Raw genomic sequence first — 27,743 nt, 5'->3', positions numbered from 1 at the left:
CAGGCAGGTACCCTAGGTACAGAGGAGGGTCTACCCACCACAGAGGAGTCAGAGGAGACTTCAGATGAAGAGGTAGACAGCCAGGGCCAAGTAGGAAGACTTAGCCAGGCTAACCTAAGCTTACATGGGAGTTTGAATGGGGTCCCCCCTTACAGACCCCCAAGTAGGCTTACACAGAGAAGCAGGAGGGACAGATCCCCTTCAAGGGAATCCATCCACTCCCATGTCTCTAACATCTCTAGTGCTTCCTCTCACAGGGGAATGACTTCCCCTGAGAGAAAGGAGCATGAAGCCAGAATGAGGTAAGCTAATCTGAGGATTCAGAGGGAAGAACTTTCCCTTGCCAAAGAGAAGCTTGCTCTGGCTAGAGAACAAAAGTTGAGTGGGTCAGAACCCACTGGTGGCAGCAATATCCCTAAGGATAGAGACAGGCACTATGATAATAGAAACCTGAGCAAGATTGTCCCTCCCTACAAGTGTGGGGATGACATCCACAAATGGATAACTGCTTTGGAGAGAGCTTGCAAAGTACAGCAGGTACCCCAAAGTCAGTGGGCAGCTATCTTGTGGCTCTCCTTCTCTGAGAAAGGAAGAGGCAAGCTCCTCACAGTTAGTGATGAGGATGCAGATAATTACACTGTCCTGAAGAGTGCTCTGATTGATGGGTTTGGCGTAACCACTGAACAATACAGGTTGTTGTTCAGGGATACCCAGAAGACACAGACTCAGGACTGGACTGACTTTGTAGATTGTGCCACTAAGGCTCTGGAAGGCTGGCTAATGGGAAGTAAGGTTAAGGACTATACAGGATTGTATAATTTGATCATGAGAGAGCAAATACTTAACAACTGTCAAAACCAGCTATTGCATCAACACCTGATTGATTCTGATCTGACTTCTCCCCAAGAATTGGGAAAGAAGGCAGATAGATGGGTCAGGACTAGAGTTAAGCAGAAAAACCAGAACCAGGGCGGTGATCAGAAAAAGGCAGACCAGAAGGGTAATGAGCAGAAACAAAAAGACCAGAAGTCTTCACCAGGCCCCCAAAAGGCTCAGGGGGAGGGTGGTCCCAAAAAGGATAAAAAGAAAGATGGCCAAAAGAAACCATGGTGCAACTATTGTAAGTCCAACTCACATTGGTTCAGTGAGTGCACCAAAAAGGATAAGCCCCAGCCACCATTGCCCCTAAGGCAACTGTACCCCCTAGTTCAGCTGTAAGTGGTGGTTCCCAGCAAAAGGGTGTAGTAGGGTTAACCCTGGGAACTGAGGAGGATTCTGGCCTAGTCAGAGTACCTACTCAGGCTGTTCTGATCTGTGATGGGGACTTAGCTTTGTCCTCTACTGTAGGCCCCAGTAACCTGGGCAAGTACAGACAGACACCTTTTATCAACCAAAGAATGGCTCAGGCCTACAGGGACACTGGAGCTAGTGTCACAATGGTGACACCTGCTTTTGTGGACCCTGGACAGATCATACTAGGTGAGAATTACCTAGTGACCAACGCTAGCAATGCCACTACCTCCCATAGTGTGGCTATTGTTAACTTCTCCTGGGGAGGGGTAACTGGCCTCAAGAAAGTTGTTGTTAGTTCAGACCTTCCTGTAGAGTGTTTACTGGGCAATGATCTTGAAACTTCAGTTTGGTCTGAAGTGGAGTATAGGACCCATGCAGAAATGCTGGGGATAGATGCACATGTCCTTGCTGTGACCAGGTCACAGGCCAAAAAGTGCACCACTGAACAAGTGCTGGATCCTGAAACTATGGACCAGTCACAACCCAAGAGAAAGAGCAGTAGGGTTAAGGCTGTACCTTCCCCCCTGCCTCAGGTGGTGGATCAGCCCTCCCAGGAGGATGATTCTGAGAGCCCTGAAGGAACTGTCCTGGAAGAACTTGAACCTGATCAGGTTGAGTTTCTTGGGACAGGGGGACCTTCAAGGGCGGATCTGAGGCAGGCACAATTAGACTGCCCCTCTCTTGAACCCCTCAGACAGCTGGCTGCTGCTGAGGCTGCAGGGAATGCTCAAGGTACCCATAGAGTGTATTGGGATGAAGGGCTACTGTATTCAGAGGCTAGAGACCCCAAGCCTGGTGCATCCAGGAGGTTGGTCATACCACTGAAGTTCAGAGGCTTCCTTCTAACCTTGGCCCATGATATTCCCCTTGCAGGACATCTAGGCCAGAACAAGACTTGGGACAGGCTTGTCCCTCACTTTCACTGGCCCCATATGTCAGAAGATACAAAGGAGTTTTATCGCTCCTATGTCACCTGCCAAGCCAGTGGCAAATCAGGTGGCACCACAAAGGCCCCCCTCATACCACTACCTGTGGTGGGGGTCCCCTTTGAAAGAGTGGGCATAGATATTGTAGGACCAATGGACCCACAAACAGCATCTTGGCACAGATTCATACTGGTGATAGTGGACCATGCCACCAGGTACCCAGAAGCAATTCCCCTGAGGACCACAACAGCTCCTGTTGTGGCAAGGGCCCTGCTTGGAGTATTCTCCAGAGTGGGCTTTCCAAAGGAGGTCATTTCTGACAGAGGTACCAACTTCATGTCAGGATACTTGACTGCAATGTGGAAGGAGTGTGGTGTTAACTATAAGTTCACCACACCCTATCACCCACAGTGCAATGGGCTTGTTGAGAGATTCAACAAGACCCTAAAGGGAATGATAAAAGGATTACCAGATAAGCTTAGGCGAAGATGGGACATCCTTTTACCCTGCCTTCTGTTTGCTTACAGAGAGGTCCCACTAAAGGGGGTTGGCTACAGCCCTTTTGAGCTTTTGTTTGGGCATCCTGTAAGAGGACCCCTGTGTTTGGTGAAGGAAGGATGGGAGAGACCTCTCAGACAACCCAAACTAGACATAGTGGATTATGTACTTGGTCTCCGCTCCAGGATGGCAGAGTATATGAAGAAGGCTTCTAAAAACCTTGAGGCAAGCCAAGAACTCCAAAAAGCTTGGCATGACCAAAAGGCTGTACTGACTGTTTACCAGCCAGGACAGAAAGTGTGGGTGTTGGAGCCAGTGGCCCCAGCAGCACTCCAAGACAAATGGTCTGGACCCCACACTATTGTTGAGAAAAAGGGAGAAGTCACCTACTTGGTGGACCTTGGGACTCCCAGAAGCCCCCACAGGGTGCTTCATGTCAACAGATTGAAGGCATATGTTGACAGGGCAGACATGGGGCTACTCATGGCTACAGATGAGGGGCAGGAGGAAGAGAGTGACCCTCTCCCAGACCTGTTGACTCAGAACCCTGATGATGGCTCAGTTGATGGTGTGGTCTTTTCTGACAGCCTCACTGTCCATCAGCAACAGGACTGCAGGCAGGTTCTGCAATCCTACAGACATATGTTCTCTCTGACCCCAAGTCAGACAAACTGGTGCACCCATGAGGTGGACACTGGTGACAGTCTGCCTGTGAAGAGTAAAATCTACAGGCAACCTGACCATGTCAGGGACTGCATAAAAGTTGAGGTACAAAAGATGTTGGAGCTGGGAGTCATTGAACCTTCAGAGAGCCCTTGGGCTAGTCCTGTAGTTCTTGTGCCAAAACCTCACACCCAAGATGGTAAGAGAGAGATGAGGTTTTGCGTGGATTACAGAGGTCTCAATGCTGTCACTAGGACAGATGCCCACCCAATACCTAGGGCAGATGAGCTCATTGACAGACTGGCAGCTGCTAAGTTTTTGAGCACATTTGACCGAACAGCAGGCTACTGGCAAATCAGACTAGCTGAGAGTGCAAAGGCCAAAACTGCTTTCTCGACCCCAGGAGGACATTATCAATTTGTGGTAATGCCCTTTGGTTTGAAGAATGCACCAGCCACTTTCCAAAGGTTGGTGAAGCAAGTCCTTACTGGGTTGGATGATTATTGTGCAGCTTATCTTGATGATATTGCTGTCTTTAGCTCCACCTGGGAGGATCACCTGGTCCACCTGAGGAATGTTTTAGAGGCCCTGCAAAAGGCAGGCCTCACTATCAAGGCCACTAAGTGCCAGATAGGGCAGAGCAAGGTTGTATACCTGGGCCACCTAGTTGGTGGGGGTCAGGTTCAACCACTGGAGAGCAAGATCCAGACCATAAAGGACTGGGCTCCTCCAACTACCCAGACTCAGGTCAGAGCTTTCTTGGGCCTGACTGGGTACTACAGAAAGTTTGTTAAGAATTATGGGTCCATAGTGACACCACTTAATGACTTGACCTCCAAGAAGATGCCAAAGAAAGTTCAGTGGACAGTAAGCTGTCAAAAAGCATTTGATGACCTGAAGCAGGCCATGTGCAGTGCACCTATTCTGAAAAGTCCAGACTACTCCAAAGAGTTCATTGTCCAGACAGATGCTTCTGAGTTAGGTGTGGGAGCTGTTCTTTCACAACTGAATGTAGATGGTCAAGACCAGCCCATTGCTTTTATAAGTAGAAGGCTGACCCCTAGAGAGAAACGTTGGTCAGCTATTGAGAGGGAGGCCTTTGCTGTGGTTTGGGCCCTGAAGAAGCTGAGGCCATACTTGTTTGGCACTCACTTCAAGATTCAGACAGACCATAAGCCCCTCTTGTGGCTAAATCAGATGAAGGGTGAAAATCCCAAACTTCTTAGGTGGTCCATTTCCCTACAGGGGATGGACTTCACAGTGGAACATAGACCTGGGACTGACCATGCCAATGCAGATGGACTCTTCAGATATTTCCACTTAGAACATGAAGACTCAACTGGTCAAGGTTAGTTTAATGTCCCTAAGTTTGGGGGGGGGGGGGGTTGTGTAGGAGAGTAGGGTCTGCTTTCTATGTTCACCCCCACTTTTTGCTTTTGCTTTACTGGTTTTCGACTTAGATGTGGCTGTGGGCCTGCTAATCAGACCCACAGCCCTGCTGTTCTCTCTCTAAATTAATACTATGTACTTTAGGTGCATAACCCATTTGGATAGGATCACCTTATTGGCCCCTGTACAGTGTACCCTAGGTACCCAGGGCATAGGTGTACCCTAGGCCTACCAGGGGCTGCAGCATGTATTATGCCACCCCTGGCCTGGCCTTCCATTTTGACACAACTGGCTGATCACTCAGCTGGGGCAAGGTCGTGTAATCACCCCTTGCTTAGGTGTAGTATTCCTATACCTAACTTACATATAGACACATGTGTACCTATCAGTCACTCCTATGGCAGGCCTTAACAATCCTGGAGGCAGAGTGCTTGGTAACATGTGAGATGGTGCTCTAGCATGAGCTGAGCCTGTCTGCAGCTTTCGGAACTAAGTCCTTATAGCTGTTCTATGATATAGCCTACCATATACTCTTAAAGTGCCTTATAATCTTAGACGGTTATGGTAACTATGGTTTGGCTTTATCGAAACATGTCGTGTAAGGTGTCTAACACTGTGGAATAATACCCCCATGCCATTTCTGGACATGAGAATATTATTCCCCCCTTCTAGAGGGAAAGACATGTTAAAATCATACTTCAACTGTTAGCCTCTGACCAAAGCCTCAGCATCACAAAATGGATGCTGCTGCCACGACACAAGTCTGACCTCCTGCAGCTGGGAGTGATCCCAGCCAGGGAGGCCTGGACAATAGGTTTCCTGCTTGGGGAGGTGCTAGCACCTCCCCAGACAGCCTTTAGTGTATTGGGGCAGGGTGGGCTGAAAGGAATGAGACATGCCTGGGGCACACAAGGTGTTCCTTGCATAGTCCAGTTCAAACCGGCGCTGGGGCACTCCAGCCCCAGCTCTGGCGCGAAACTGGACAAAGGGAAGTGGGTGTAACCACCCCCTCCCAGGTCCCACCCATAAGGCGTGACCTAGCAGGTATCCCAGCCCCCCAGATTAGTATAAGAGTGGGAGTTGGGCCTCAAGACTTTAGATTATCCTGAACCTGCAAAACTGAACAGAAACTCTGGACCTTCGACATTCGACGAAAGAAGAAGACTGAAGAATCTCCCTTGTAGCCAAGGAGTGGCTACCCTGTGCAAACAGGCACCATCAAGAGACTACCCTTTGCTTTGTCCACGTTCTACGAGGAACCGACTGCAGAGCCTGACCAGAGCCTTGACTTCCAGACTTCTCCGACCCTGATCCACATCTACAGCAGAGCTGAGATCCGTGGAGGCGACGAGCGACGTGGGACCGGCTACCTGGAAAAAGTGGCTAGTAACTTAAAGCGCAGCTTCTGAGGTACCCTCGAAGTTGTGCACCGGGGATTGAGAAGCCCCAACCCCAAGCACCATCTGCACCGAAGATCAGCCCCCCACACTCCACGAGTCCTGCGTGGGGCCCTTCAGCATTTTCCTGCTTGCCGCGTCTGTCCGGTTGCTTGCCCGCTGGCTAGTGGCCTTTGTGACGACGCACCCTGAAATCTTCTGCGCTGGTTTGGCTCCTCCAGACTGGCTCCCACTTCTCTGCAAAGAAGAAGCACCCCAGACCTTCCTGGTCTGCACCAGAAGCAAGTCCTCCGTTCTTCGTGGGTTCCACTTGCCAAGGCTTGGTGAGTCCTAGTCCAACTTCGACGCCGCCGACAGCAAGAGCCTTCGTGGGACAGCTCGCCTCCTGGTCCTGGTCGTCCTCGACGCTTCCTGGTCCTCCTGGCTGCAGCGACAAGCTTCACCTTCACCTGCAATCTTCACGACATCGCCTTGTTCCTTCCTGGTTCCACGTGGTCACTGGCTGGTGACCTTGACTCTGTCCCTTCTGCTTGCAGGTTTCCTCTCTTCTTGATCCCAGCCTTGGGATCCACCGGACACTCTTCACTGACTGCCTGTCAGCATCTTTCTTCAGGCATCCATAGGAGTCGACGACGAAAACGACGCATCTTCACCCCTATGCACCCGCAGCCTGTGGGCTAGGTAACTTGGGTACTCCGGTGCTCATCAGGATAGTGACTATCCTAGTGTCTAGTTTTCAAGTCTCAACTTCCTAGCTACTCCGGAAGTGTCCTAAATCTACCGTTTTCTAAACTGTACTATTGCTATTGACTTTTACGCATTACGCGTGAGTGTTTCCACTCTGCACCCGAATCCCGTGGGCCTCCCACTTCCTAACTAACGCTAGTGTAGTGTAGCCCCAGCGATTCCCTAGGCCTAGGCCTATTCTATTTCCGTGACAGTGGTTCTTATACCACTTACTTAGTATATGGTTTGCGTGGCCCCTAGGGCCTAACTGTATTACTTACCTGTGTGACTTAATGTATGCTTAAATAAGACTGTGTTGTACTTACCTCTAATCTCATAAAGAGTGCTGAGGGTTTGACTAGAATAAATACACTTTATTTTATATATATATCGGTTGTGGTGTCCTTTCATTTGGTATTCAAGGGATTATATATGGTATCACAGCTGGCTTCACATGCCATTCAGAGTTTAGCCTAAGACTGCTCTTGTCCATGCTACCACTAGGATAGCTGGTCTATAAGGTTGACTTTACAACCAATCACCATAAGGGTATTTGGACTGATATAAGGTGTACACTAGAACTAGTGACATCATACAACAGGCCAACTTCTCACAGTGGGTATAAGCAGCATGAGGTAGAATGAGCCACATGAACCTACCTGTCTGCGCACAGGGGAGTTGGTATCCAAACGTTTGTGGATTAGTGTGATCCCTAGGAATGACTGATGGATAAAGGTTGAAGTCAAAATAAACAAAACGTGTTTTGTCAATTAGCAGGTGCAAACATAGGGCTCAGTGGTTTTTCTGTCATCGTATTATATTTTACACACAAACACAATGCAAATATATAACCTTGCACTCAAAAAGCAAAGGAATAAACGCTTTCTCCATCCACCGTCAGGTCCATCTAACTAGTATCATACAAATTCCCAATGCAAGAAACACAGGGCATGACAGACTAGGCAGAAGAGATTAAGAATTAGGGAAAGGAGGGAAAAGATACATTTTGACTTTCTTTACAACACTACAGCGTCATTGTCTCCATCAAGAACAATTAGAGAAGGATTGTCATTCTAGTTTGCTAAATCCTGTAGTTCAAACAGCAAATTAGACTTGGCTTGAACCATTGGTTATTCTTGTCCTCAAATTTAACATTATAGATAAAGATTAGTCAAAAGATGAAATTACATTAGCAATGGAGTCATCGAGGAGCTGATCAGTTGTCATGGTCCTTGGGCGGCTGGCTGTGTCATCACTTAGCAACTCTTTATCAAGGTTTTCCTTGGCTTCTTTAAGGAGGTTCTGGTATTTCTCCTTATCTGTTTCAAGAGCATAATTGTAGTTTAGAATAAAAGCAAGACACAAAATAGCAGGTAACTTTTTTGACCAGCCACATATCACAATAAAGACATTAGCAGCCATAAGATCAAAGGAATCATATGTAGGAGGCTGGCTTAGTATATGGTTCATACTTAATTAAATGATACACCTTGAACTAATCCAGGCAACCCTTATGGTGATTTTAGAGGTCTTTGATAGCAATTGAACCCTCTCAAAGGGGTAGCTGTGGAGAGCAGCCTTTAGGCTTATCTTGAAGGAGTGTTAAGCAGCTTGCTTTACCAGTTTAATCATCCAGTGTAGGCTAAACGAAAAAGAACCACACAGTTTTTATATAAAAATACTTCTATTTATTACACAACACTCACTACCAAATTGGTATAACTCCAACCCGGAGATGACAACACAAATACACAACAATACTTCAATTGCAAATAAGGTAAGTAGCACAAAATACAGTGGTCTTCAGGGGGAGACCAAGCCAAATATTAAGATAGTGGAATACGAACTGCAGGAGAGGAAAGAGATTGGAACCAGAACACCCAGAGGAGCTGGGAACACAAGGAACCTCCCAAGGTAAGTACCCAGGAATCCCATGGAGACTGTGTGGGAACTCAGTATTGTGCCCAACTGAAGTCAGTGGAGAAGTTGCGGTAGCAATTTTGCAGAAGAAGGACCGTCCCAGCGGACCCTGAAGAATTCCCTTGAAGGATGGAAGGTTGGAGAGCTACCCCACCCGTAGATGCCCCAGAGACCAGGTTACCTATACCAGGGAAGCCAGGTGCATAGGGGTGAAGAGACGTCCGAAACCTCCATAGATGACAATATGAGACTTGGAGACAAGTGCCTCTGGAGAAGAAGGTGAATAAGTACAGTGGAATCCAAGGGTGGATTCTGGAAGTGAAGAGTCTGCAAGCAGAGGTGACAGAGTCTATGCCATTTAGGAATGACCAGGAGGCACAGAAGATCAATGCCCACCGATGTCAGATGGTTCAGACTAGTCGACAGTGAACTTGTTGCTGCAGCTGTGAGGACCTGTCGACGCTGAGGAAGACCAGGAGCCATACACGAGCTGTCCCGCGTCAGATGTTGGTGACAAGAGGATCGGAGTCCGGCAGAAGCACCAACAAGCCTTGGCAGCTGCAAATGGTGTGGAGAACAAAGAAGGAGCAACGTTGGGATATGCACGGCTCAAGGGACTCACCACACGCAGGAGAGTCAGAGCAGGCCCGAGCAAGCAGGGGAGCCCACTGGAGCAGGAGAAGACTCTCAGGAGGACCCACAGGCCGAAGGTACAGGAGTCGCAGGAGGACCTCGAGCAGCTCACCAAAAAGGAAGGCCCATGGTGCGGAGGATGTAGAGAGGATGCTGTACTTGGCAAGAAATAATGCTGGAGCTTCTTGTAGCTCAAAAATGTCTGCAGTGCAGAGCCAACAAGCCTTGGCAACGGCAAGTCTACGCAGTGCACAGGGGTTAGGTCCCAGCGGTTTTGACGAGGGATACTGGCCTCCAAATTGCAGAGAGGACGGGTCAAACTTCAAGGGAGTTGCAGAACCACCACCTGTGTTGCTGAGCCTTTGGAAGTCTTTGGGACGTCAGAAGCAGCAGACCGGTCAGTTTCATTGCGGTGCCTGCAGATGCAGGGGAGTAACTCCTTGACACCAAGGGATATTACTTTGGTTGTCCGTGATGCCCACAGGTCTGTTGCAGATCCTGGAAGAAGCACAGACACAGATGACGAAGATGACTTACAGAACAGCGTGACAAGGAGAAGGAGTCTTCCTTGGTGCAGTCTCAGTTCCAGGCTAAGTCCCAGGGTCCAGACGGTCAAAGAACGACATGGTTTCAGGCTTGAGTCTTGTCCCACGATGAATCTAAGGAACCACTCACACGTAAGCCCTTATGTACCCTAGGGAAAGGGCTGGAACGACTCAAGGGTCCCTCGCAGAGGAGGGGCTGGACAGAGGGGAGGATACTTCCTTGTCCTTTGTCCAGTTTCGTTCCAAGTGGGAGTCAAGGGCTCCCTGAACTGGTTTAAACTGGAGTACGCCAGGAGGGCACCAAATGTGTCTTTCAAAGCAATCTGGTGGCACTGGCAAGATCCCTCACCCAGGCCCAATACACTAAGCCCTGTCTGGGAGGTGGTCAAACCACCCTGCGACTGGAAACCTATAATTCTACCTAGCCCTGCTTGTGTTTGGCTCAGTAGCAGGAGGGCAGAATCGTGACTGTTGTCAGCAGCAGCACTAGCTTGCTGTCAGTCTCTGAAAAGCTGTTACCTGTAGTTACAGGGTGGTAACCCAAATGAGCACCCCAGTACATGTGTGCATACTTCAAACACTGGATTCAGTGTTGGGGTATGATTCCAACATGTTTGATACCAAACATGACCGGGTTCGGTGCAGCCACTATATAGTAAGACATTTCGTAATGACTAATGTCCACTGTATGCATTAAAATGGCTGAACGAACTAACAAAGCCTGGAGAATCGACTTCGGGGTTTGTAGGTGTGTCTTGCTCATACAGGGGCACCCTCACATTTATAACCAAGCCTTCAGGACTTGAAGGCCTGCCAGATGGGTGACTTATAGGTTTTAAGTGAGTGACCTCAGATATAAGGAAACTTATATCTGTTGTGAGAGGTGCTAGCACCAACTCAGACAGGTGGCATTGGCAGTCCCGTAGTCACGGTTTGAGTGGTCTCTCATTGGTGGCACAATATAAGCTGCAACCTATGGGAGACGCCTGGTGTACCTATGCCCTGGGTACCTTAGTACCATATACTGGGAACTTACAAGGGAACACCAGTAGCTAATTGTGGACGTACAACAGTACTTACCATGGTCAATTTAGGGAGGAAGCAAAGTGACTGGGGTCCTGATTAGCAGGATCCCAGTCAGATTAGTTAAAAAACATACTGACCCCAGCAAAAAGTGGGGGTAACCGTAAAAGCAGATCCAACTTTCCTAGAAGTGCCCACTTAACCTCCTATAGTAGTAATCAGGACAAAGTATCCCCATCTTCAAAGACTATAGACTGTTCCTGCATGTCCTCTTTGTGATTTACTCCAGTGCTTCTTGTGCATTTATACTCCTGACTCTCTCTGCAACCTTGCCATAAGATCTGTATCGCACAAGAATTAAAGGCTTGAGCTCAGTGTTTCTATGATTAACAGTAGTGCCTAGAGAAAGCACTTCAGAGTCTGATATGTATTGAACCTTCTACCGAACACTGTGCTCAGAGTTTAATCCTCAGGAGTATCCCGAAAACCCCAATCTGTGATTTTGGTTATTCTGCTCTCATGTCGAGCTGCTGATGAAATCTGTAAGTGCATTCACTGTAGTCAATGTATTGTCCTTAAATTTAGGGACCTGTTAGTATACAGATGGTAACTGCCTCCTCTGGTTATTTCCAGTGCAACGCATCATTGCAAAACCAGATGTTCTGGATCAGTGAGTATTTATCTCGCAACAGTAGAAGGTCTAAGAGGCGACAGATCCTGTTAGGCAGTGTCGGACAACCACAAAGCAGATCAAACACTGCACGTTTCTCTTTTAAATGTTTTTTTATCCCAACCCTCCCTTCCCCATGTACCATGCTTTGTTTAAGGAGTTCCGTTCCGTGAAAAGGCTAGACCCTGAGAGGGATAGGAGGTCCAGTGCGGCTCCAGTGTCATCTCCGCGGTTGGGACCAGGTGAGCGCATGACCATGGGTCCTTGAATAGTGCTGTTTGTAAAGTAAGTGTTGTACTGTGTGGGGACTGCAGCTGGTAGTGTGAATGGTTTTCCCTGTGTAACGCATGAAAGGCGTGTGAATGGACTTTAATGCGGATGGTGCCTTGCCGTGGCTTTACAGTTACAAGTTGTAAGTCAGTGGTTGTCTGATATAATGTTGAAATTATTAACAATGACTTTTGCAGATTTTATTTCGTAAAGTCACTGGTGAACCATTTACTTACCCTCACGCCAACTCCAACCAATATGATTGCGATTGACTAGTCGATGGGTGTGCAATAATGTTTTGGTGTTTTTTTGCTTTTTACTGTCAGTGCAAACTCTCTCTGTAGTGAACACCTTTTGCACACACATCCTTTTGGAAACAAGTTACTAGGAGTATAATATGTGGTATGTTTTGTTTGGATCTCACAAGTTTTACTTACCCAGAAGCCCTTGTAAATTTGATTAATTGACAAAAACTTTTTTTCTCACATTTCTGTGTGGCACAGTTTTGGGATCACCAGGACGGCACAAATTAACTACCACCCAGGATTTCCCCAGGTGTCCCGATGAAAATGCTACCTAACTTGTGTGGGTGGGCCAGGTGTCTTTGACTGGGAAGGACCCAAAACGTATTGTGGAGACATCAAAATTATCGATCAAAAAACGACCTGGTTTTGCAAGGGGGGCACCTGCGTTTTTGGTCCGGGGCTCGGTGTTCATCTAGGGAAACCTACAAAACCCAGACATTCCTGAAAACTAGACACCCCGGGGAGTCCAGGGAGGGGTGACTTGCATGGATTCTCTAACGTTTTTCTTACCCAGAATCCCCTGTAAACCTCAAATTCAGCTCAAAAGTCACATTTTCATCCCATTTCTATGTGGGAAAGTGTGGGCTCACCGGGCCGGCACAATTTTCCTGCCACCCTGCATTCCCCCAGGTGTCCCAATAAAAATGCTACCTCACTTGAGTGGGTGGGACTAGTCTAGTGCCTGTGACAGAGAAAGGCCCAAAACGTAATGTAGTGATAATAACTACTGTAGATGTACTAATTAGTTCTGGGGTAAGCAAACATGTAGAAAAACCTATCAACCCCAGGCATTTATGAAAAATAGATATCAAGGGGAGTCCAGGGAGATGTCGCTTGTGTGGATCCACCAATGTCACAAACCTCCTATCACCCAGCATACCCCACTTGCTTTGATAAAAACACTACCCCACTTGTGTGACAGGACCTAGTGCCTGATACAGGAATGGATCAAACGAGGGTCAACGGTAGTCCTTCATGAGGACTACTGGTGACCCTAGTGAGATCTATTCCTAACGTGGGCAACTAGGCCCAGACACACAAGAGGGGTAGAATTTTTATTGGGATGAGTAGGGAAACACTGGGTGGTAGGAATTTTGTGGACCCCTGCATATTCCTGTAGCTTACATTAAAGAAATGCAAGGAAAATTTGCATTTCAATTCAATGTAACATCTTTGCAGGGTATTCTGCGTAAAAAAACGTTAGGGGATCTATGCAAGCCACACCTCCCTGGATTTCCTCGGGTGTCTAGTTTCAGAGCCTGGGACCAAAAATGCAGATGCCCCGCTTGCAAAACTAGGTTGTTTTGTGGCAGATCATTTTGTTGTCTCCACAGTACATTTTGGGTCCTTCCCTGTCAATGGCACTTGGCCCACCCACACAAGTGATGTAGCATTTGTATCCAGACACCTGGGGAACGTTGAATGCAAGAACATTTGTGCCGGCCCGGAGATCCCATAACTTTCCCACACAGAAATGTGAGGAAAATGAGACTTTTTAGCTAAATTTGAGTTTGCAGGGGATTCTGGGAAGAAAAACGTTGGCGATCCATGCAAGCCACAACTCCCTGGACTCCCCCCCCGGTTGTCTATTTTTAAAATATTTGCCTGTTTGGTAAGTTTGCCTAGGTGTCGGTTAAGCCGAGGCCCAAAATCCACAGCTACCTACATTGCAAAAAACATGTTTTTCAGTGGAAAAATGTGATGTATCTACGTTGCTGTTGCGCCCTTTCATGTCGTGCCACTTGGTCTACCCACACAAGTGAGGAACAGGTTTCCTAAGGAGACTTGAGGGAACACTGGGTAGTATGACACTTGTGGCTGTACGCAGATTCCAGGACTTTTCCTCACAGAAAAGCAAGAAAATTTTGATTTTTAGGCAACATTTGCACAGCATTCTGGGTAAAACAAAATCCTGGTGAAATCCACACAAGTCATCCACCCTTGACTTCCCCAGGTGTACAGCTTTCAAAAGATGTGCTGGTTTGGTACGTTTTCCTAGGTGCTGGCTGAGCTGCGGTCCAAAATCTACAGTTTGCCACATTGTGAAAAAAACATGCATTTTGCTGGGTGAAGTATCTCCTAGGTCATGTTTTGTGTCGCAGGCAGAAGGCCCAGCCATACTAGTGGGGAACCATTTGCATCGGGAGATATGTGGGAATACATAATAGTAAAATATTTTTTATTACCAAATGCTTACATTTGAAAGGCACAAACGTAGAGATATGCAAGTGTGTAACACAGAAGACGTTTTACAAAAATGCCCTCTGAAAAACATGCCAGTATGGATACACATAAATTCAGAGAAGTACAAATAACCATTGCTCCTGATCTCAATATCTGATGTACATTTCAGAAATACAGAGTTTTCCTTCATACCCTTTTTACATTCTTGATATTTTACCATCTGAATGCTTTATAGTCAATACACAATAAAACACCACTGTAAGGTGCAGCTTTGTTGTTTGCTCTGGGTACCTGGGGTTCTTATAGAACTGACAAGCCCTATAGATTCCTGCAACCAGAAAGGTCCAGTGGACGAAACAGTATATTGCTTAAAAAATCTGCCATAGTAAGAAGAAGTTACAGATATAAACAGACACAAATGGCTGTTTTTTTCCAACTCAATTTAAATACATTTTTTTTATTTTAACTGTTACCTTTTATAGGACAACCTTGAAGGATCACTTGCTGAACTCACAATTTTTTCTAGGTTTCAAAAATGCCTAGCTTTCCAGGATCCCCTATGGGTCTCATACCAGTTTCTACACAACCTTGAAGGAGGTTGCAAGCATAAAAAATAGGAAAAATGAGCTATCTCCGAGTAAAATGCTAAAACTATGTAAAAGATGTAGTTTTCCGATTCAAGTCTGCCTGCTCATTAAAGCTGGGAAGATGGTGATTTTAGCACCGCAAACCTTTTGTTGATGCCATTTGCAGGAACAAAATTGCAGCACGTTTTTCCCAAAAACAAAACAAAAATTTTGCCATATTTTGCCAAATTTTCAGTCCCATCTAGGGGTATTCACAGATCCTGGGTACCATTAGAATCCCCAGAATGTTGTTACAAATGACGCAAATTTGGCATGGATATCTAATGTGAAAAATATTATGAAGCCCAAACTACCCCGAATAGCCAAAAAAGGGCCCAGCAGCTAAGGGGTTGATAAACCTGTTTTAAAATTGATCTGTTGGACCACATATATGTAGTTTGTGCTGGTGTCATTCTGTTTTCTGACTAGTCTGACTGGGATCCTGCTAATCAGGACCTCAGTCACTGTTCTCTCTGCCTTAATTGGACTATGATCATTACTTTGGTACCTTCCTAATTGGCAACTGGTGTATCCTTCTAAGTCCCTAGTATATAGCAAAAGGGAACCCAGGGCATAGGTACACCAGGGGTCTCCCATAGGCTGCAGCATGTATCATGCCACGCATGAGAGCCCACTTAAACTGTGCTACAGGTCTGCCATTGCAGCCTCTGTTAGGTGGTGCAAGCACCACTCACCACAGATATATGTTTCCTAATATTTGAGGCCAATGCGCTTAAAACCTATAAGTCACCCCTAAAGTAAGCCTTTCATTCCCAAAGGCAGGATGCTGGGTTATAAGTGTGAGGGTGCCCTGCATGAGCAGGACACCCCCTACAAACTCAGGAGTCAATTCTCCAGGCTTTTTAAGTGTGGTCAGTCATTTTATACATACAGTGGACATCAAGTCAATTACGAGATGTCTAACTATTTATTGGCGGCACCGAAACCGGTCACGTTTGGTATCAAATATGTTGGAATCCTACCCAAACACTGATTCAAGTGTTGGATGTAGGATCCCATGTACTGAGGGGCTCCCCTAGGGAGCCATCCTGTTTTCCCAGTACCAGCCTTTCAGGGATTAACAGCAAACTGATGCTACTGCCGACCACTGACCCGATTTTGTCCTCCTGCTAAAGCACTGAGCTCGAGCAGGGGAAGGTAGAACAATAGGTTTCATGTCACATGGAGGTGTGACCACCTCCCATACAGGACTTAAGAGTATTGGCCTGGGTGGGGGCACTTGCCAGTACCACCAGGCTGCTTTGAAGGGCATATTGTGTGTCCTCCTTGCATACTCCAGTTGGAACCAGTTCAGGGAGCTGTTGGCTCCCGCTCTGGAGCGAAACTGGGGTATCATCCCCTATGTCCAGCCCTCCTGTGAGAGGGATCACTGTATCGTCCTAACCCTCTTCTTTGGGCACTTACGGGTTTACCTGTGGTTTGCTCTTCAGATTCATCGTAGGACAAGATTTAGATTGGAAACCACTTCTACTTCCACCGTCTGCGCACTTTAGACTACGTTGGACTTCGCTTTGGGAACCAAGACTGTCTGGGCAGACTCCTGCTGCTCCTGCTCCCGTCGTCCTGCCAGTCTTCTGCGTCCTCAGAGCTTGTGCTTCATCCAGGTTTTTCTTCAAGCCTGTAGGCATCAAAAACACCCAAAGAAATCTCCCTTGGAGTGAAGGAGCCACTTCTCTATATTTGCAGGCACCGCAACTAAGCAGACCTGCCTGCTGCTACAGAAGTCCTCGAACTTCAAAATGCCCAGCAACACAGGTGGTGGTTCTGCAACTCCCTCGAGGCCTGCAGTGTCTTCTCACCGAGTTTGAGGCCAGTATCCCTCGTCAGAACCGCTGGAACAGCACACCTGTGCACCACGTCGACTTGCCGTTGCCAAGGCTTCTTAATTCTCTTCTCCAGAGATATTGGGGCTCCAAGAAGCTCCAGCCTAAAGCATCTCTCCCTCCCAAGATATTCATCCTCATTGCATTCCTCTGCACTGTGGGCCTGCATCTTTGGTGGGCAGCTCGAGGTCCTCTGGCTACTCCCGTGCCTACAGCCTGTGGGTCCTCTGGAGGGTCTTCTTTGGCTCCAGTGCGCTCCCCTGCTTGCTCTGTGCCTCCTCTGACTCTCCTGCCTTTGGTGAGTCCCTTAGAGCTTGCTGGTCCAGACACTGCACCTTCTTTGTTTTCCATGTCTGTTGTTGCTGCCAAGGCCTGTAGGTGCTCCAGCTAGACACCGATGCCCTGGTTCTCGACTTCCGACATGGGACAGCTCGTGAACGGCTCCTGGTCTTCCACAGCATTGCCTGGTCCTCTTAGCTGCACCAACAAGGTCACCGTTAAATCTTCTGCATCTTCCATCATCTGTGGTCATTGGTCTTCCTTGCCTCCTGGTCACTCCAGAGTGGCATAGACTCTGTCCCTTCTCCTTGCAGGTACTTCTCTTCAAGAATCCATTCTTGATTTCCACTGGACTCTGTCACTTTTTTTCGCCAGCAGCATCTATACTGAAGTCCTCCATTGTGGTCTATGGCGGTTACCGACGTCACTTTGCACCTATGTGCCCGGCTTCACTGGTGTAGGTATCCTGGTTCCTGGGATATCCATGGGTTGGGTGACTCTCCAACCTTCCATCTTCCATGGGGTTTCTTCAAGGTCCACTGGGAAGGGTCCTTCTTCAAAACTGCAACCGGGACTTCCACATTGACTTGCATCGAGTACGCTGCTGTGTTTCCACACAGCCTCCGTGGGGTAACTGGTTAATTCGGTTGCAGTTCGCATTCCACTTTATTAGTATATGGTTTGGTCTCCCCCTGGGGACCACTGTGCATTTGTGGTACTTACCTGTTCTCCTGTTGAAATATTGTGTTGACATCTCCAGGTGGGAGATATACCAATGTGTTAGTGAGTGTGTATAATAAATATAGCTATTTTTATAACTACACTGTTTGGTTCTTTTCGTTTAACCTACACTACATGACTAGTACTGGTCAAACAAGCTGCTTAACACTCCTTCTGGACTAAGCCCGAAGCTGCTCTCCATAGCTACCAGTCAGAGAGCTTTTTATGGTTGTCTAAGACCACTAAAATCACCATAAGGTTTGTCTGGATTAGTGCAGGGTGCTTACCATAAATAAGTATGCACCATATACTAAGCCAGCCTTCTACAATATACCTTTTAAAGTATTTTACTTTTTTCATTTCATTGTTGTAAACATTTTGAACGTCAGGTACTTTGTGTTTGGATGGCTAGCTAAAAATGCTTCAGTTTTATAGTAACACAACACAATAGAATATTCATATAAGAAAACAAACGGTGCATCATCTGAATGAAAGGTTGGCGGTACCTGTTATGTCTCTTGGCAGATCAAGACAGATTCTGGAAAAGATCCCTTCCCCTTTTATGGTAATTTCCTCTGGCTCTAAGTGAGCTACTTGCAGCTGGAATTTTCTGTCAAAGACTTCAGGCACACCAGGAAAGTAATAAACTTTCAGTAACTGCTCCCCACCCGAATCAATGTATCCCTGCACGAAAGAGAATTAAAGCAAATCAGACAGTTCATAGTAGGACACATTTGTAGAAATACATTCTGGTACTAGAAAGTAAATGTGATCTTCAAATACTTAAATTAAATATCCTTTTCAAGTTGGGAAATAAACTCTTCTGGTTGTTTAAAGGAATGAATGTCAAATGAAGTCAATCGAAATTAAGAAACACCTTAGAATCTAAGTTATGTTTAGGTTCTTGGAAACATTATGACATTTTATATTGGAATGAATGACATTTCTTTAAATTATGTGAAAATCTACTTAAAGCTTTAACTTGAAACTGAATTGTGAAAATCAAGGTTTATGCTGTGAAACAACCAAAGCAAGTTTACTTTCAGGTTAACGCCCAGGCGAAGTTTGCCTACAATTTTAGTAATTTGCTGTAATTTCAATATCAAATTTGTCACACAATTCATATAAGCGCTTTCAATTTTTGAGTTGGAGGATATTTCTTCAACATTGATTTTCATTTGCTGAAGGCGGTGAGAATAATTGTTTGGCTGGAGTCTTGCCACAGCTGAAAGCTGGAATAGCCCTAACACTATTATTAAAAAGCTTGGTGCAGGTTCGTGATTACAAGAGAAATACTATCTTAAAAGGGTGTGTTGTACTAGCGACTTGAATAAGCTTTGAGACACATAAGGGAAAGTTCAAAAGTTACTATTGTTCGCACGCAAATCAATGAATAAAAAAATAGTTGGACAGACCACAGGCTCCCCAGATCTCAAAACAAATATAAAACCTCTATGGTCACAGAGACCTGCCTGTAAAGTAGACCCACCATTCATCCATCCTGCTGGTGTTTAGCCACTCTTATGGCAGCCCATTTTTTCTGGTCACCTAATTATGCACTGTTCCTTGCTTGATCAGAATGGTCTGAGGGTGGTACCTCATGGTAGAGATCACCAAAAAGAGCCTCAGAAAGAATGAATGGAATAAGATTTTAGCATTCCATGAATCATTTTATTGACATTCGTATATCGTCAGTGAAAAACGATTTCCGAACAGCATGTGGAGTGGCTTCACTGGCACTGTACAAATGTCTGTAATGGATACATGTTTGTGGAAGGTCACGTCACACACACTGCCTGTGCTCTAGTGGCATACATATAATTTATACGGAAGCTCTGTTCATCTAATCGTATTTGACTTAGATACAACAGATACTCTTCCCTGCAAACGCAGCTTTCTCATATTGCCCAGGAAAAGTCTACCATAGGCTATTAGTAGATCTTCATAAAACTCAAAAGAGCTGAAATTTAGACCTCTGCTGAAGGCAAGCTAATTTAATTTTTACTCAGGTGAGAAAACATGAAGTCAGTTATTTCCAGACTTAAGTGAAATCATGCAAAGAGTTTCAGAATAAGAAATGAAGCTATTTGACAGAAAATCTTGTCTTTAAGGAAGGCTATACAGGGCTCCTTTAGGTGAAGATTGTGAAGGCCACTTCTTCTGGCAAAAGTAATAACTACTAAAAAGCAGAGAGAGGCAGAGGGCAATCTAGTTGAGTAGCCGGGCGAGACCCTTGAAGAAAGTGTGACTACAGGGTGCCCCAACCCCACTCCCGAGGTACTTGACACCCAATAATTGTGAGTGACTCTTCACAAAAACCACGTATGGGCAAGTATCACTGCCCCTGTATACTTGTTTGGCATTACTCTGCAATTTGATAATTTAACCTATAACCCAGGGAGGTACCAATCTGTTACCCTGATGAAAGTCCCAGACCTCTTTAGGCCTTAGAGTAGGGCTGAAAATATGTTGGTTTAATATAGGGTCATAGGACCATAATAGTCCACATTACCCGCAAGGTATTGTTTTTAGTCTCCCCACCATCTTCTAGTGCTAGAAGCACTCCTATGTTTTGAAACCACGTGATGACCTTTCGACTACCATTATTTTAATTGACTTTTGGTGTCTTATTTTACCCTAGCCTGAATGTACGATATCATAACCCTGCATGTGCATGTTTCCCTTGAAGATTTCTTTTGTATCTCTTTGTAGTTTTAGCAGAGTGGGAGCTGTCACAGTGTAGAACAGCCTTGCCAGGAACAGAACATATGGGATGTGCACTTGAAAGCATGAGAGAGAGAGAGGTGTGGAATGTACTTTTTAGTCTTGATGTGCAGTATTATGAGCAGTGGTGCTCAAATGTGCATTATGTTGTACATTGGCAGATGAAGTGTGTGATGCTATAGGTAGTGGTGCTCAAATGTGATTTGTGTTGTACAGTGGGAAGTATTATGAAGTTCTTTCTGTTTGCTTTGACATGCCCTCATGTCATCTTGAATACTGACTCTTTCTTGCTTGAGTTTTTTGCGCGCACAGCCAGGCCCTCAGATTACTCAAGTTATTTAGGTTATGCACGTTCAAAGTTGTTTTCTGTACTTTTGGAGTAAGGAATGTACTGCTGGAGACTTTTGTAAGCTTCGTTAAGATAAAGGCTGGAACACATGAGAATGCAGAAGGAACGTGGCAACTCCTTTGCTTTTGGAATGCTTGCATGGAAAGTGACCAATTCCAGTAGGCTTCCTTGGCGCAGAGGAAGGCCTCTCCCGAAACTTCTCGTGAGTTTTGAGACTATAAAGCCGGAGTTTATTGACTTAGAAACTGGGATTGTTTGAGCCTGAATGGCGGATGCGTCTTCAGTGCAGGAATCTGATTGCAGAGTCTCCTGACCCTGGCTGTGAATCCCCCAGTCTGGAGTGGGCCAAGATGAAGTTTGCACCACTTGATGTGTTTTATTTTTGGTTATTGCCATTGTGATGTGTGACTGTCTGTTTAGTGTATATATCTTTCTGATTTCTTGCAGGACGTCGAGTATTATCTGCTTGTGTTTCATTCCATATTATTACCTGCTTGTTTGCTTGTGTTTCATTTCATTATTATTATCTGCGTGTGTTTCATTTCATATTATTATCCAAGCATTTATTAGTTGCATTTACCAAGTGTGTTGTTATTGCATATATATTTTAACACACTTAGTAAATGCAACTATTAAATAAAGAAGCCTTAACCCAGCAGCCTCGTGTGCGTGCTCTCTTCCTTGTGGAGTAGGGGTTGTTTGAATATATATATATATATAGACTGACGAAGGATGCTGTGACAGCCGAAAATGCGTTCTCTCTGTGCTACTGGGTCGGAGTAGGCTTAATGAAATAAATGCCTTTTAACCCAGTACTCTTTTTGTGCGTGCCCTTTTCTGTGAGGAGTAGGGTTGGACTGTGTATATATATATATATATATATATATATATATATATATATATATATATATATATATATATATATATATATACATATATATATATATACATATATATATATATACATATATACATATATATATATATACATATATATATATATACATATATATATATATATATATATATATATATATGTATACATATATATACATATATATATTTTGCCTCAGGATTGCCCTCAAAGGGATGTCACGCACCTCAGGGTATCCGCACACTGCACCTCAGGCGGCAACACCAACAGCATGCCACACGCATTTACAGGGCCATACGCGTTTCGAGCTTCTCAAGCTCTTGATCACTGGCAGGAAATGAGGCAAGAAGCGGACCTTGTAGAACATGCTTTAATTGAATATAAAGTCCCGCCCCAGTGGGCGTTGTCAATGGCATTGTGGATAATGTAGTCCGTATGCTGCCATCAAAGGCTTCATAGTTCTCTCACCATGTGGCTAGCCTGCTTCTGCCTCAATAAAATACAAATCCATCAGGGTAAAAACGTGCCGGCACCCCCGTCAGTGCTGCCAAATCTTCCTGAAGTCCAAGGCCCCTTTGGTCCCCGACGGTGCTTGAATTACAAACACCAGGGAACGCCCAACCAGCGTCAGGACATCACCGCGGCCGGACCAGCCGCATAACATTTTGCCACAGGATTGTCCTCAAAGGGATGTCACGCACCTCAGGGAATCCGCACACTGCACCTCAGGCGGCAACACCAACAGCATGCCACACGCATTTACAGGGCCATACGCGTTTCGAGCTTCTCAAGCTCTTGATCACTGGCAGGAAATGAGGCAAGAAGCGGACCTTGTAGAACATGCTTTAATTGAATATAAAGTCCCGCCCCAGTAGGCGTCGTCAATGGCATTGTGGATAATGTAGTCCGTATGCTGCCATCAAAGGCTTCATTGTTCTCTCACCAAGTGGCTATCCTGCTTCTGCCTCAATAAAATACAAATCCATCAGGGTAAAAACATGCCGGCACCCCCGTCAGTGCTGCCAAATCTTCCTGAAGTCCAAGGCCCCTTTAATCCATTTGAGGGCAATCCTGTGGCAAAATACATATATATATATACATATATATACATATATTATCTACTGGCGGTAGCCAGTAGATAGTTATAGTTAGGACCGTGTTTCCATAGGAAATCCGCAACATTCTATTTGGAATAACTTTGGCGCCGGTCGACGAATCCTCGTGAACTTTTCAAAACTAATGGGGCACTACGCTCCGCTCCTACCCTGAAAGTCTCGGGGGGATTCGTCAAGCGGGGGCTGAGAAAAAAGGGGGGTCCCAAAACGCGTTTTCCCCATGCATTTTCCCATAGGACCTTTAGTCCGAGCTACAGCCCGAACGGCTGAACAGAATTACTTGAAATTTGGCAGAAAGGTAGTCCTCAGGTCAAGGATGTGCCTTTTGTAGGTCTGGTGTAAATCTGTTCAGTAGGTCCTGAGAAAATAGCATTTAAATCAATATATATATCTGTAAGCGCGCTCCGTGCGCTTACCGTAAGCTTACCGTACGCTGCCGTGCGCGAGCTCAATTCTGATTGGTGGTTACATGATTGTAAACATTCGAATCGGTCGAAATCAGGAAGTGTCGGCCGCCATTTTCTGTCTCTCGCACTGAGAAACAAAGGTGGGGAACGTGAAAAGGGGGCAATAAAGAGAGTTGCAGACCCCCTAGTGTTTGTCAGGGGGTCCAAGAAGGACCCAAAAGTACGAAAAATACATTTAATAATTTTTTAAAAAAATCGCGGAGTGCGCGTACGGTAAGCTTACCGTACGCGCACGGGGAAAAAAAAAATAAAAAATAAAATAAAGAAGTAACAATCACATTTATTAAATAAATTAAAGGACCCACAAGGGAGAAAAAAAAATATGTTACTTTGTAAAAAAAGGCGAGGCGCGCACGGCATGGACTGCGCAACGTGGGCGCTCGGTGAGCGATGCGTATCGAGCACCCACAGCGCGCGCACGGTGCGCGAAGCGCACCGTGCGTGCAGGGTGTGCGCTCAGTGAAAAACCAGAAAAAAAAAAAAATAATAAATACATAACTTCGCATTTAAAAAACCGTACAAATTCACTGAAAAAACCATAGGTTTCACACACGTTATAGTTAGGAATTATCATTTACAAAACCTTGCAAATTCACTTAAAAAACCATAGGTTTCACACATGTTATAGTTAGCTGTACATTTCACTCGTAAAAAACCAATGAAATTCCACGTTATAGTTAGATCAGGTAACTATAACTTGCGCGACCGCAATCCACAATGTGTAATTTCAGATGTCATCATTGATGTCATGAGTGATGTCACTGACCATGTCATGAGTGATGTAATATGTGACGTCATCAGCAGTTTATTGTGGGCGCGCAAGTTATAGTTACCTGATCTAACTATAACGTGGAATTTCATTGGTTTTTTACGAGTGAAATGTACAGCTAACTATAACATGTGTGAAACCTATGGTTTTTTAAGTGAATATATATATATGTATATATTATCTACTGGCGGTCGCCAGTAGATAGTTATAGTTAGGACCGAGTTCCCATAGGAAATCTGAAAATTCTATTTTGAATACCTTTGGCGCCGGTTGACTTATGTTCGTGAAATTTTCAAAACTAATGGGGCGCTCCGCTCAGCTCCTACCCTGAAAGTCTCGGGGTGATTCGTCAAGCGGGGGCTGAGAAAAAAGGGGGGTCCCAAAACGCGTTTTCCCCATGCATTTTCCCATAGGACCTTTAGTCGAAGGTACAGCCCGAACGGCTGAACAGAATTACTTGAAATTTGGCAAAGAGGTAGTCCTCAGGTCAGGCATGTGCCTTTTGCATATATGGTGTAAATCCGTTCAGTAGTTCCTGAGAAAATCAAAAGTAAAATCATATATATATCTGGGCGGAGCCTAACCACACATCTCATTGTGAGATCTGATTGGCTGTCAGCACTTCATCCAAGAAGTGTTGGCAGCCATCTTGGGACCAATATACATGATAGCACCTCATTAAAAAGCTTTGCAGTTAATAGAAGGTTTTAAGTCTTTAGTTACATTATAAATCATTTGTTGATGGTACCATACTAATTTTAGGAATTGTGGTATGTTCTAAGGTGATTTTACCATGTGAAAAAGCCTTCTGCTGGGATATCATGAATCATCTTTGAGAGAAAACTATTTTCACATGCTTTTCCCACAGAGGTTTGGAAGGTGACCTATAAGCTAAACTGAGAGCATATTTTCTGTAAATTCACATTATCTTTCTCAGTCATGTGAGAATGAAGTCTGACATTCTCAGTAAAACATGTACATCCAACAAGGGCAGAGACTGTCAGTTGATTCCTTTGTGTTCTACTGCAGCTTCCCAGAGTGTTCCAAAGAACAGCTAGAGCGCTAACAGTCTTACTTATGACAAAGGTATGGCACACCTGAAGCCATCTTGATTGGAATAAAGTGGTAACATTTAAAACATTTAATTTAAAAAGGAACAAAATGAGAGGGTTCATTTTGCCATAGAATGTATGATTAGTGCTGCAGAAAGAAAAATTAGGGCACATTTTGAGTGACTTCTCAAATCCTCTTCTATTTCATTAAACAATTCAGACATGCAGACTGAAACATGCACTTTCAATAGCAGCAGCAGACTTCCCTGGTGAGCAGTAGCTTTACTACAGTGATCTAATCAGCAACTAGAGTGCTAACATTCTGAATTTATGGCAAATGTGTGACACATCTGAAGGCCTTCTTCATTGAATCAAAGTAAAAAACCGACAGTATGCCTACTGAGGAGACTGCAGTAAATGAGGAAATTAGGAAACTTCATAACAAGTCTCCCAAGATGGCCACCAGAGACAAAAGAGCCCAAATGTAGCACAAATATCACCGAGATGTAGCCCAAGTATAGCCCAATGACAGAAATCCCAGAGTGTTTTAAAGAACAACTAGAGCGCTAACAGTCTTACTTATGACAAAGGTATGGCACACCTGAAGCCATCTTGATTGGAATAAAGTGGTAACATTTAAAACATTTAATTTGCAAAGGAACAAAATGAGGGGGTTCATTTTGCCATAGAAATTATGATTAGTGCTGCAGAAAGAAAACTTAGGGCACATTTTGACTTCTCAAATCCTCTTCTATTTCATTAAAAAGTTCTGACATGCAGACTGAAACATGCACTTTGAATACCAGCAGCAGACTTCCCTGGTGAGCAGTAGCTTTGCTACAGTGATCTAATGAGGAACTAGAGTGCTACCATTCAGAATTTATGGCAAATGTGTCACATCTGAATGCCTTCTTGATGGAACCAAAGTAAACAAGCATTGAAAATGCAATAGGTCTCGCCTTCGTTTAAGTTAAAGCAATTCTGTTTGTAATTAGGTGGCTTTTTAGCTTTGCTTTTATTAGTGTTTTTAAAAATTTCATGTACATAACATGCATATATGTATATGTATGCATGCATTTATATTTGTATTTATATAGATATGCAGATTATATATATGTTTATATATGTATGTATATATATATATACACATACATATATATAAATGCATATGCATATATGTGCATATGTGTGCGTGTAGAGCGAGGTAGAGAGAGGTAGAGAGGTAGAGGTGTAGAGGTAGAGACGTAGAGGTAGAGAGGTAGAGGTAGAGAGGTAGAGAGTAGTAGAGAGAGAGGTAGAGAAAGGTAGAGAGTAGATGATGAGTAATAGAGAGTAGAGAGAGAGTAGTAGAAAGTAGTAGAGAGAGTAGCAGAGAGTGAGTAGGAGAGAGGAGTAGAGTGAGTAGTAGAGAGTGAGTAGTAGTGAGTAGTAGAGAGTGAGAAGTAGAGAGTAGTAGAGAGTAGTAGAGAGTGAGTAGTAGAGGGAGTAGTAGAGAGTAGTAGAGAGTGAGTAGTAGAGAGTAGTAGAGAGTGAGTATTAGAGAGTGAGTAGTAGAGAGTAGTAGAGAGTGATTAGTGGAGACTGAGTAGCAGAGAGAGAGTAGTAGAGAATGTGTAGTAGAGAATGAGTAGTAGAGTGAGTAGTAGAGAGTAGTAGGGAGAGTAGTAGAGAGTGAGTAATAGAGAGTAGTAGAGAGTGATTAGTAGAGAGTAGTAGAGAGAGAGTAGTAGAGAGTGAGTAGTAGAGAGTGAGTAGTAGAGAGAGAGTAGTAGAAAGTGAGTAGTAGAGAGTAGTAGAGAGTGAGTAGTAGAGAGTAGTACAGAGTGAGTAGTAGAGAGTGAGTAGTAGAGAGTAGTGGAGTAGTAGAGAGTGAGTAGTGGAGAGTAGTAGAGAGTGAGTATTAGAGTGAGTAGTAGGGAGTAGTAGAGAGTGAGCAGTAGAGTGAGTAGTAGAGTGAGTAGTAGAGAGCAAGTAGTAGAGAGTGTGTAGTAGAGAGAGAGTAGTAGAGAGTAGTAGAGTGAGTAGTAGAGAGTGAGTAGTAGAGAGAGTAGTAGAGAGTGAGTAGTAGAGAGAGTAGTAGAGAGTGGTAGAGTGAGTAGTAGAGAGAGAGAGTAGTAGAGAGTGAGTGGTAGAGAGTAGTAGAGTGAGTAGTGGAGAGTAGTAGAGAGTGAGTAGTAGAGAGAGTAGTAGAGTGAGTAGTTGAGAGTGAGTAGTAGAGAGTGAGTAGTAGAGAGTAGTAGAGAGTGAGTAGTAGAGAGTGAGTAGTAGAGAGTAGTAGAGTGAGTAGTAGAGAGGGAGTAGTAGAGAGAGAGTAGTAGAGAGAGAGTAGTAGAGAGTAGTAGAGAGAGAGTAGTAGAGAGTGAGTGGTAGAGAGTGGTAGAGAGTAGTAGAGAGTGAGTAGTAGAGAGTGAGTAGTAGAAAGTAGTAGCGAGTGAGTAGTAGAGAGTGAGTAGTTTCATTTAAAAGGAACACAATGAGGAGG

The 27,743-nt window shown here is 44.9% G+C and overlaps 1 protein-coding gene across 1 annotated transcript in view; it reads right to left on the bottom strand.

Annotated features, from left to right (window-relative positions):
- Positions 1 to 27,743, bottom strand: part of HYDIN (HYDIN axonemal central pair apparatus protein) — a 2,467,744-nt gene that overhangs the window by 1,324,317 nt on the left and 1,115,684 nt on the right. Inside the window, exons 29-30 of the mRNA XM_085640020.1 lie at positions 18,418 to 18,595; positions 8,081 to 8,211 (exon numbers count right to left, since the gene is read on the bottom strand). Coding sequence (XP_085496146.1) covers positions 8,081 to 8,211; positions 18,418 to 18,595 — 309 coding nt within the window. The remainder of the gene's footprint in view (positions 1 to 8,080; positions 8,212 to 18,417; positions 18,596 to 27,743) is intronic.

Source organism: Triturus cristatus, chromosome 12 (assembly GCF_964204655.1).
Source record: "Triturus cristatus chromosome 12, aTriCri1.1, whole genome shotgun sequence".
Taxonomy (NCBI): Eukaryota; Metazoa; Chordata; class Amphibia; order Caudata; family Salamandridae; genus Triturus; species Triturus cristatus.
The sequence above is the reverse complement of the archived record's forward strand: the minus strand, read 5'-3'. Positions and strand labels throughout refer to the sequence as shown.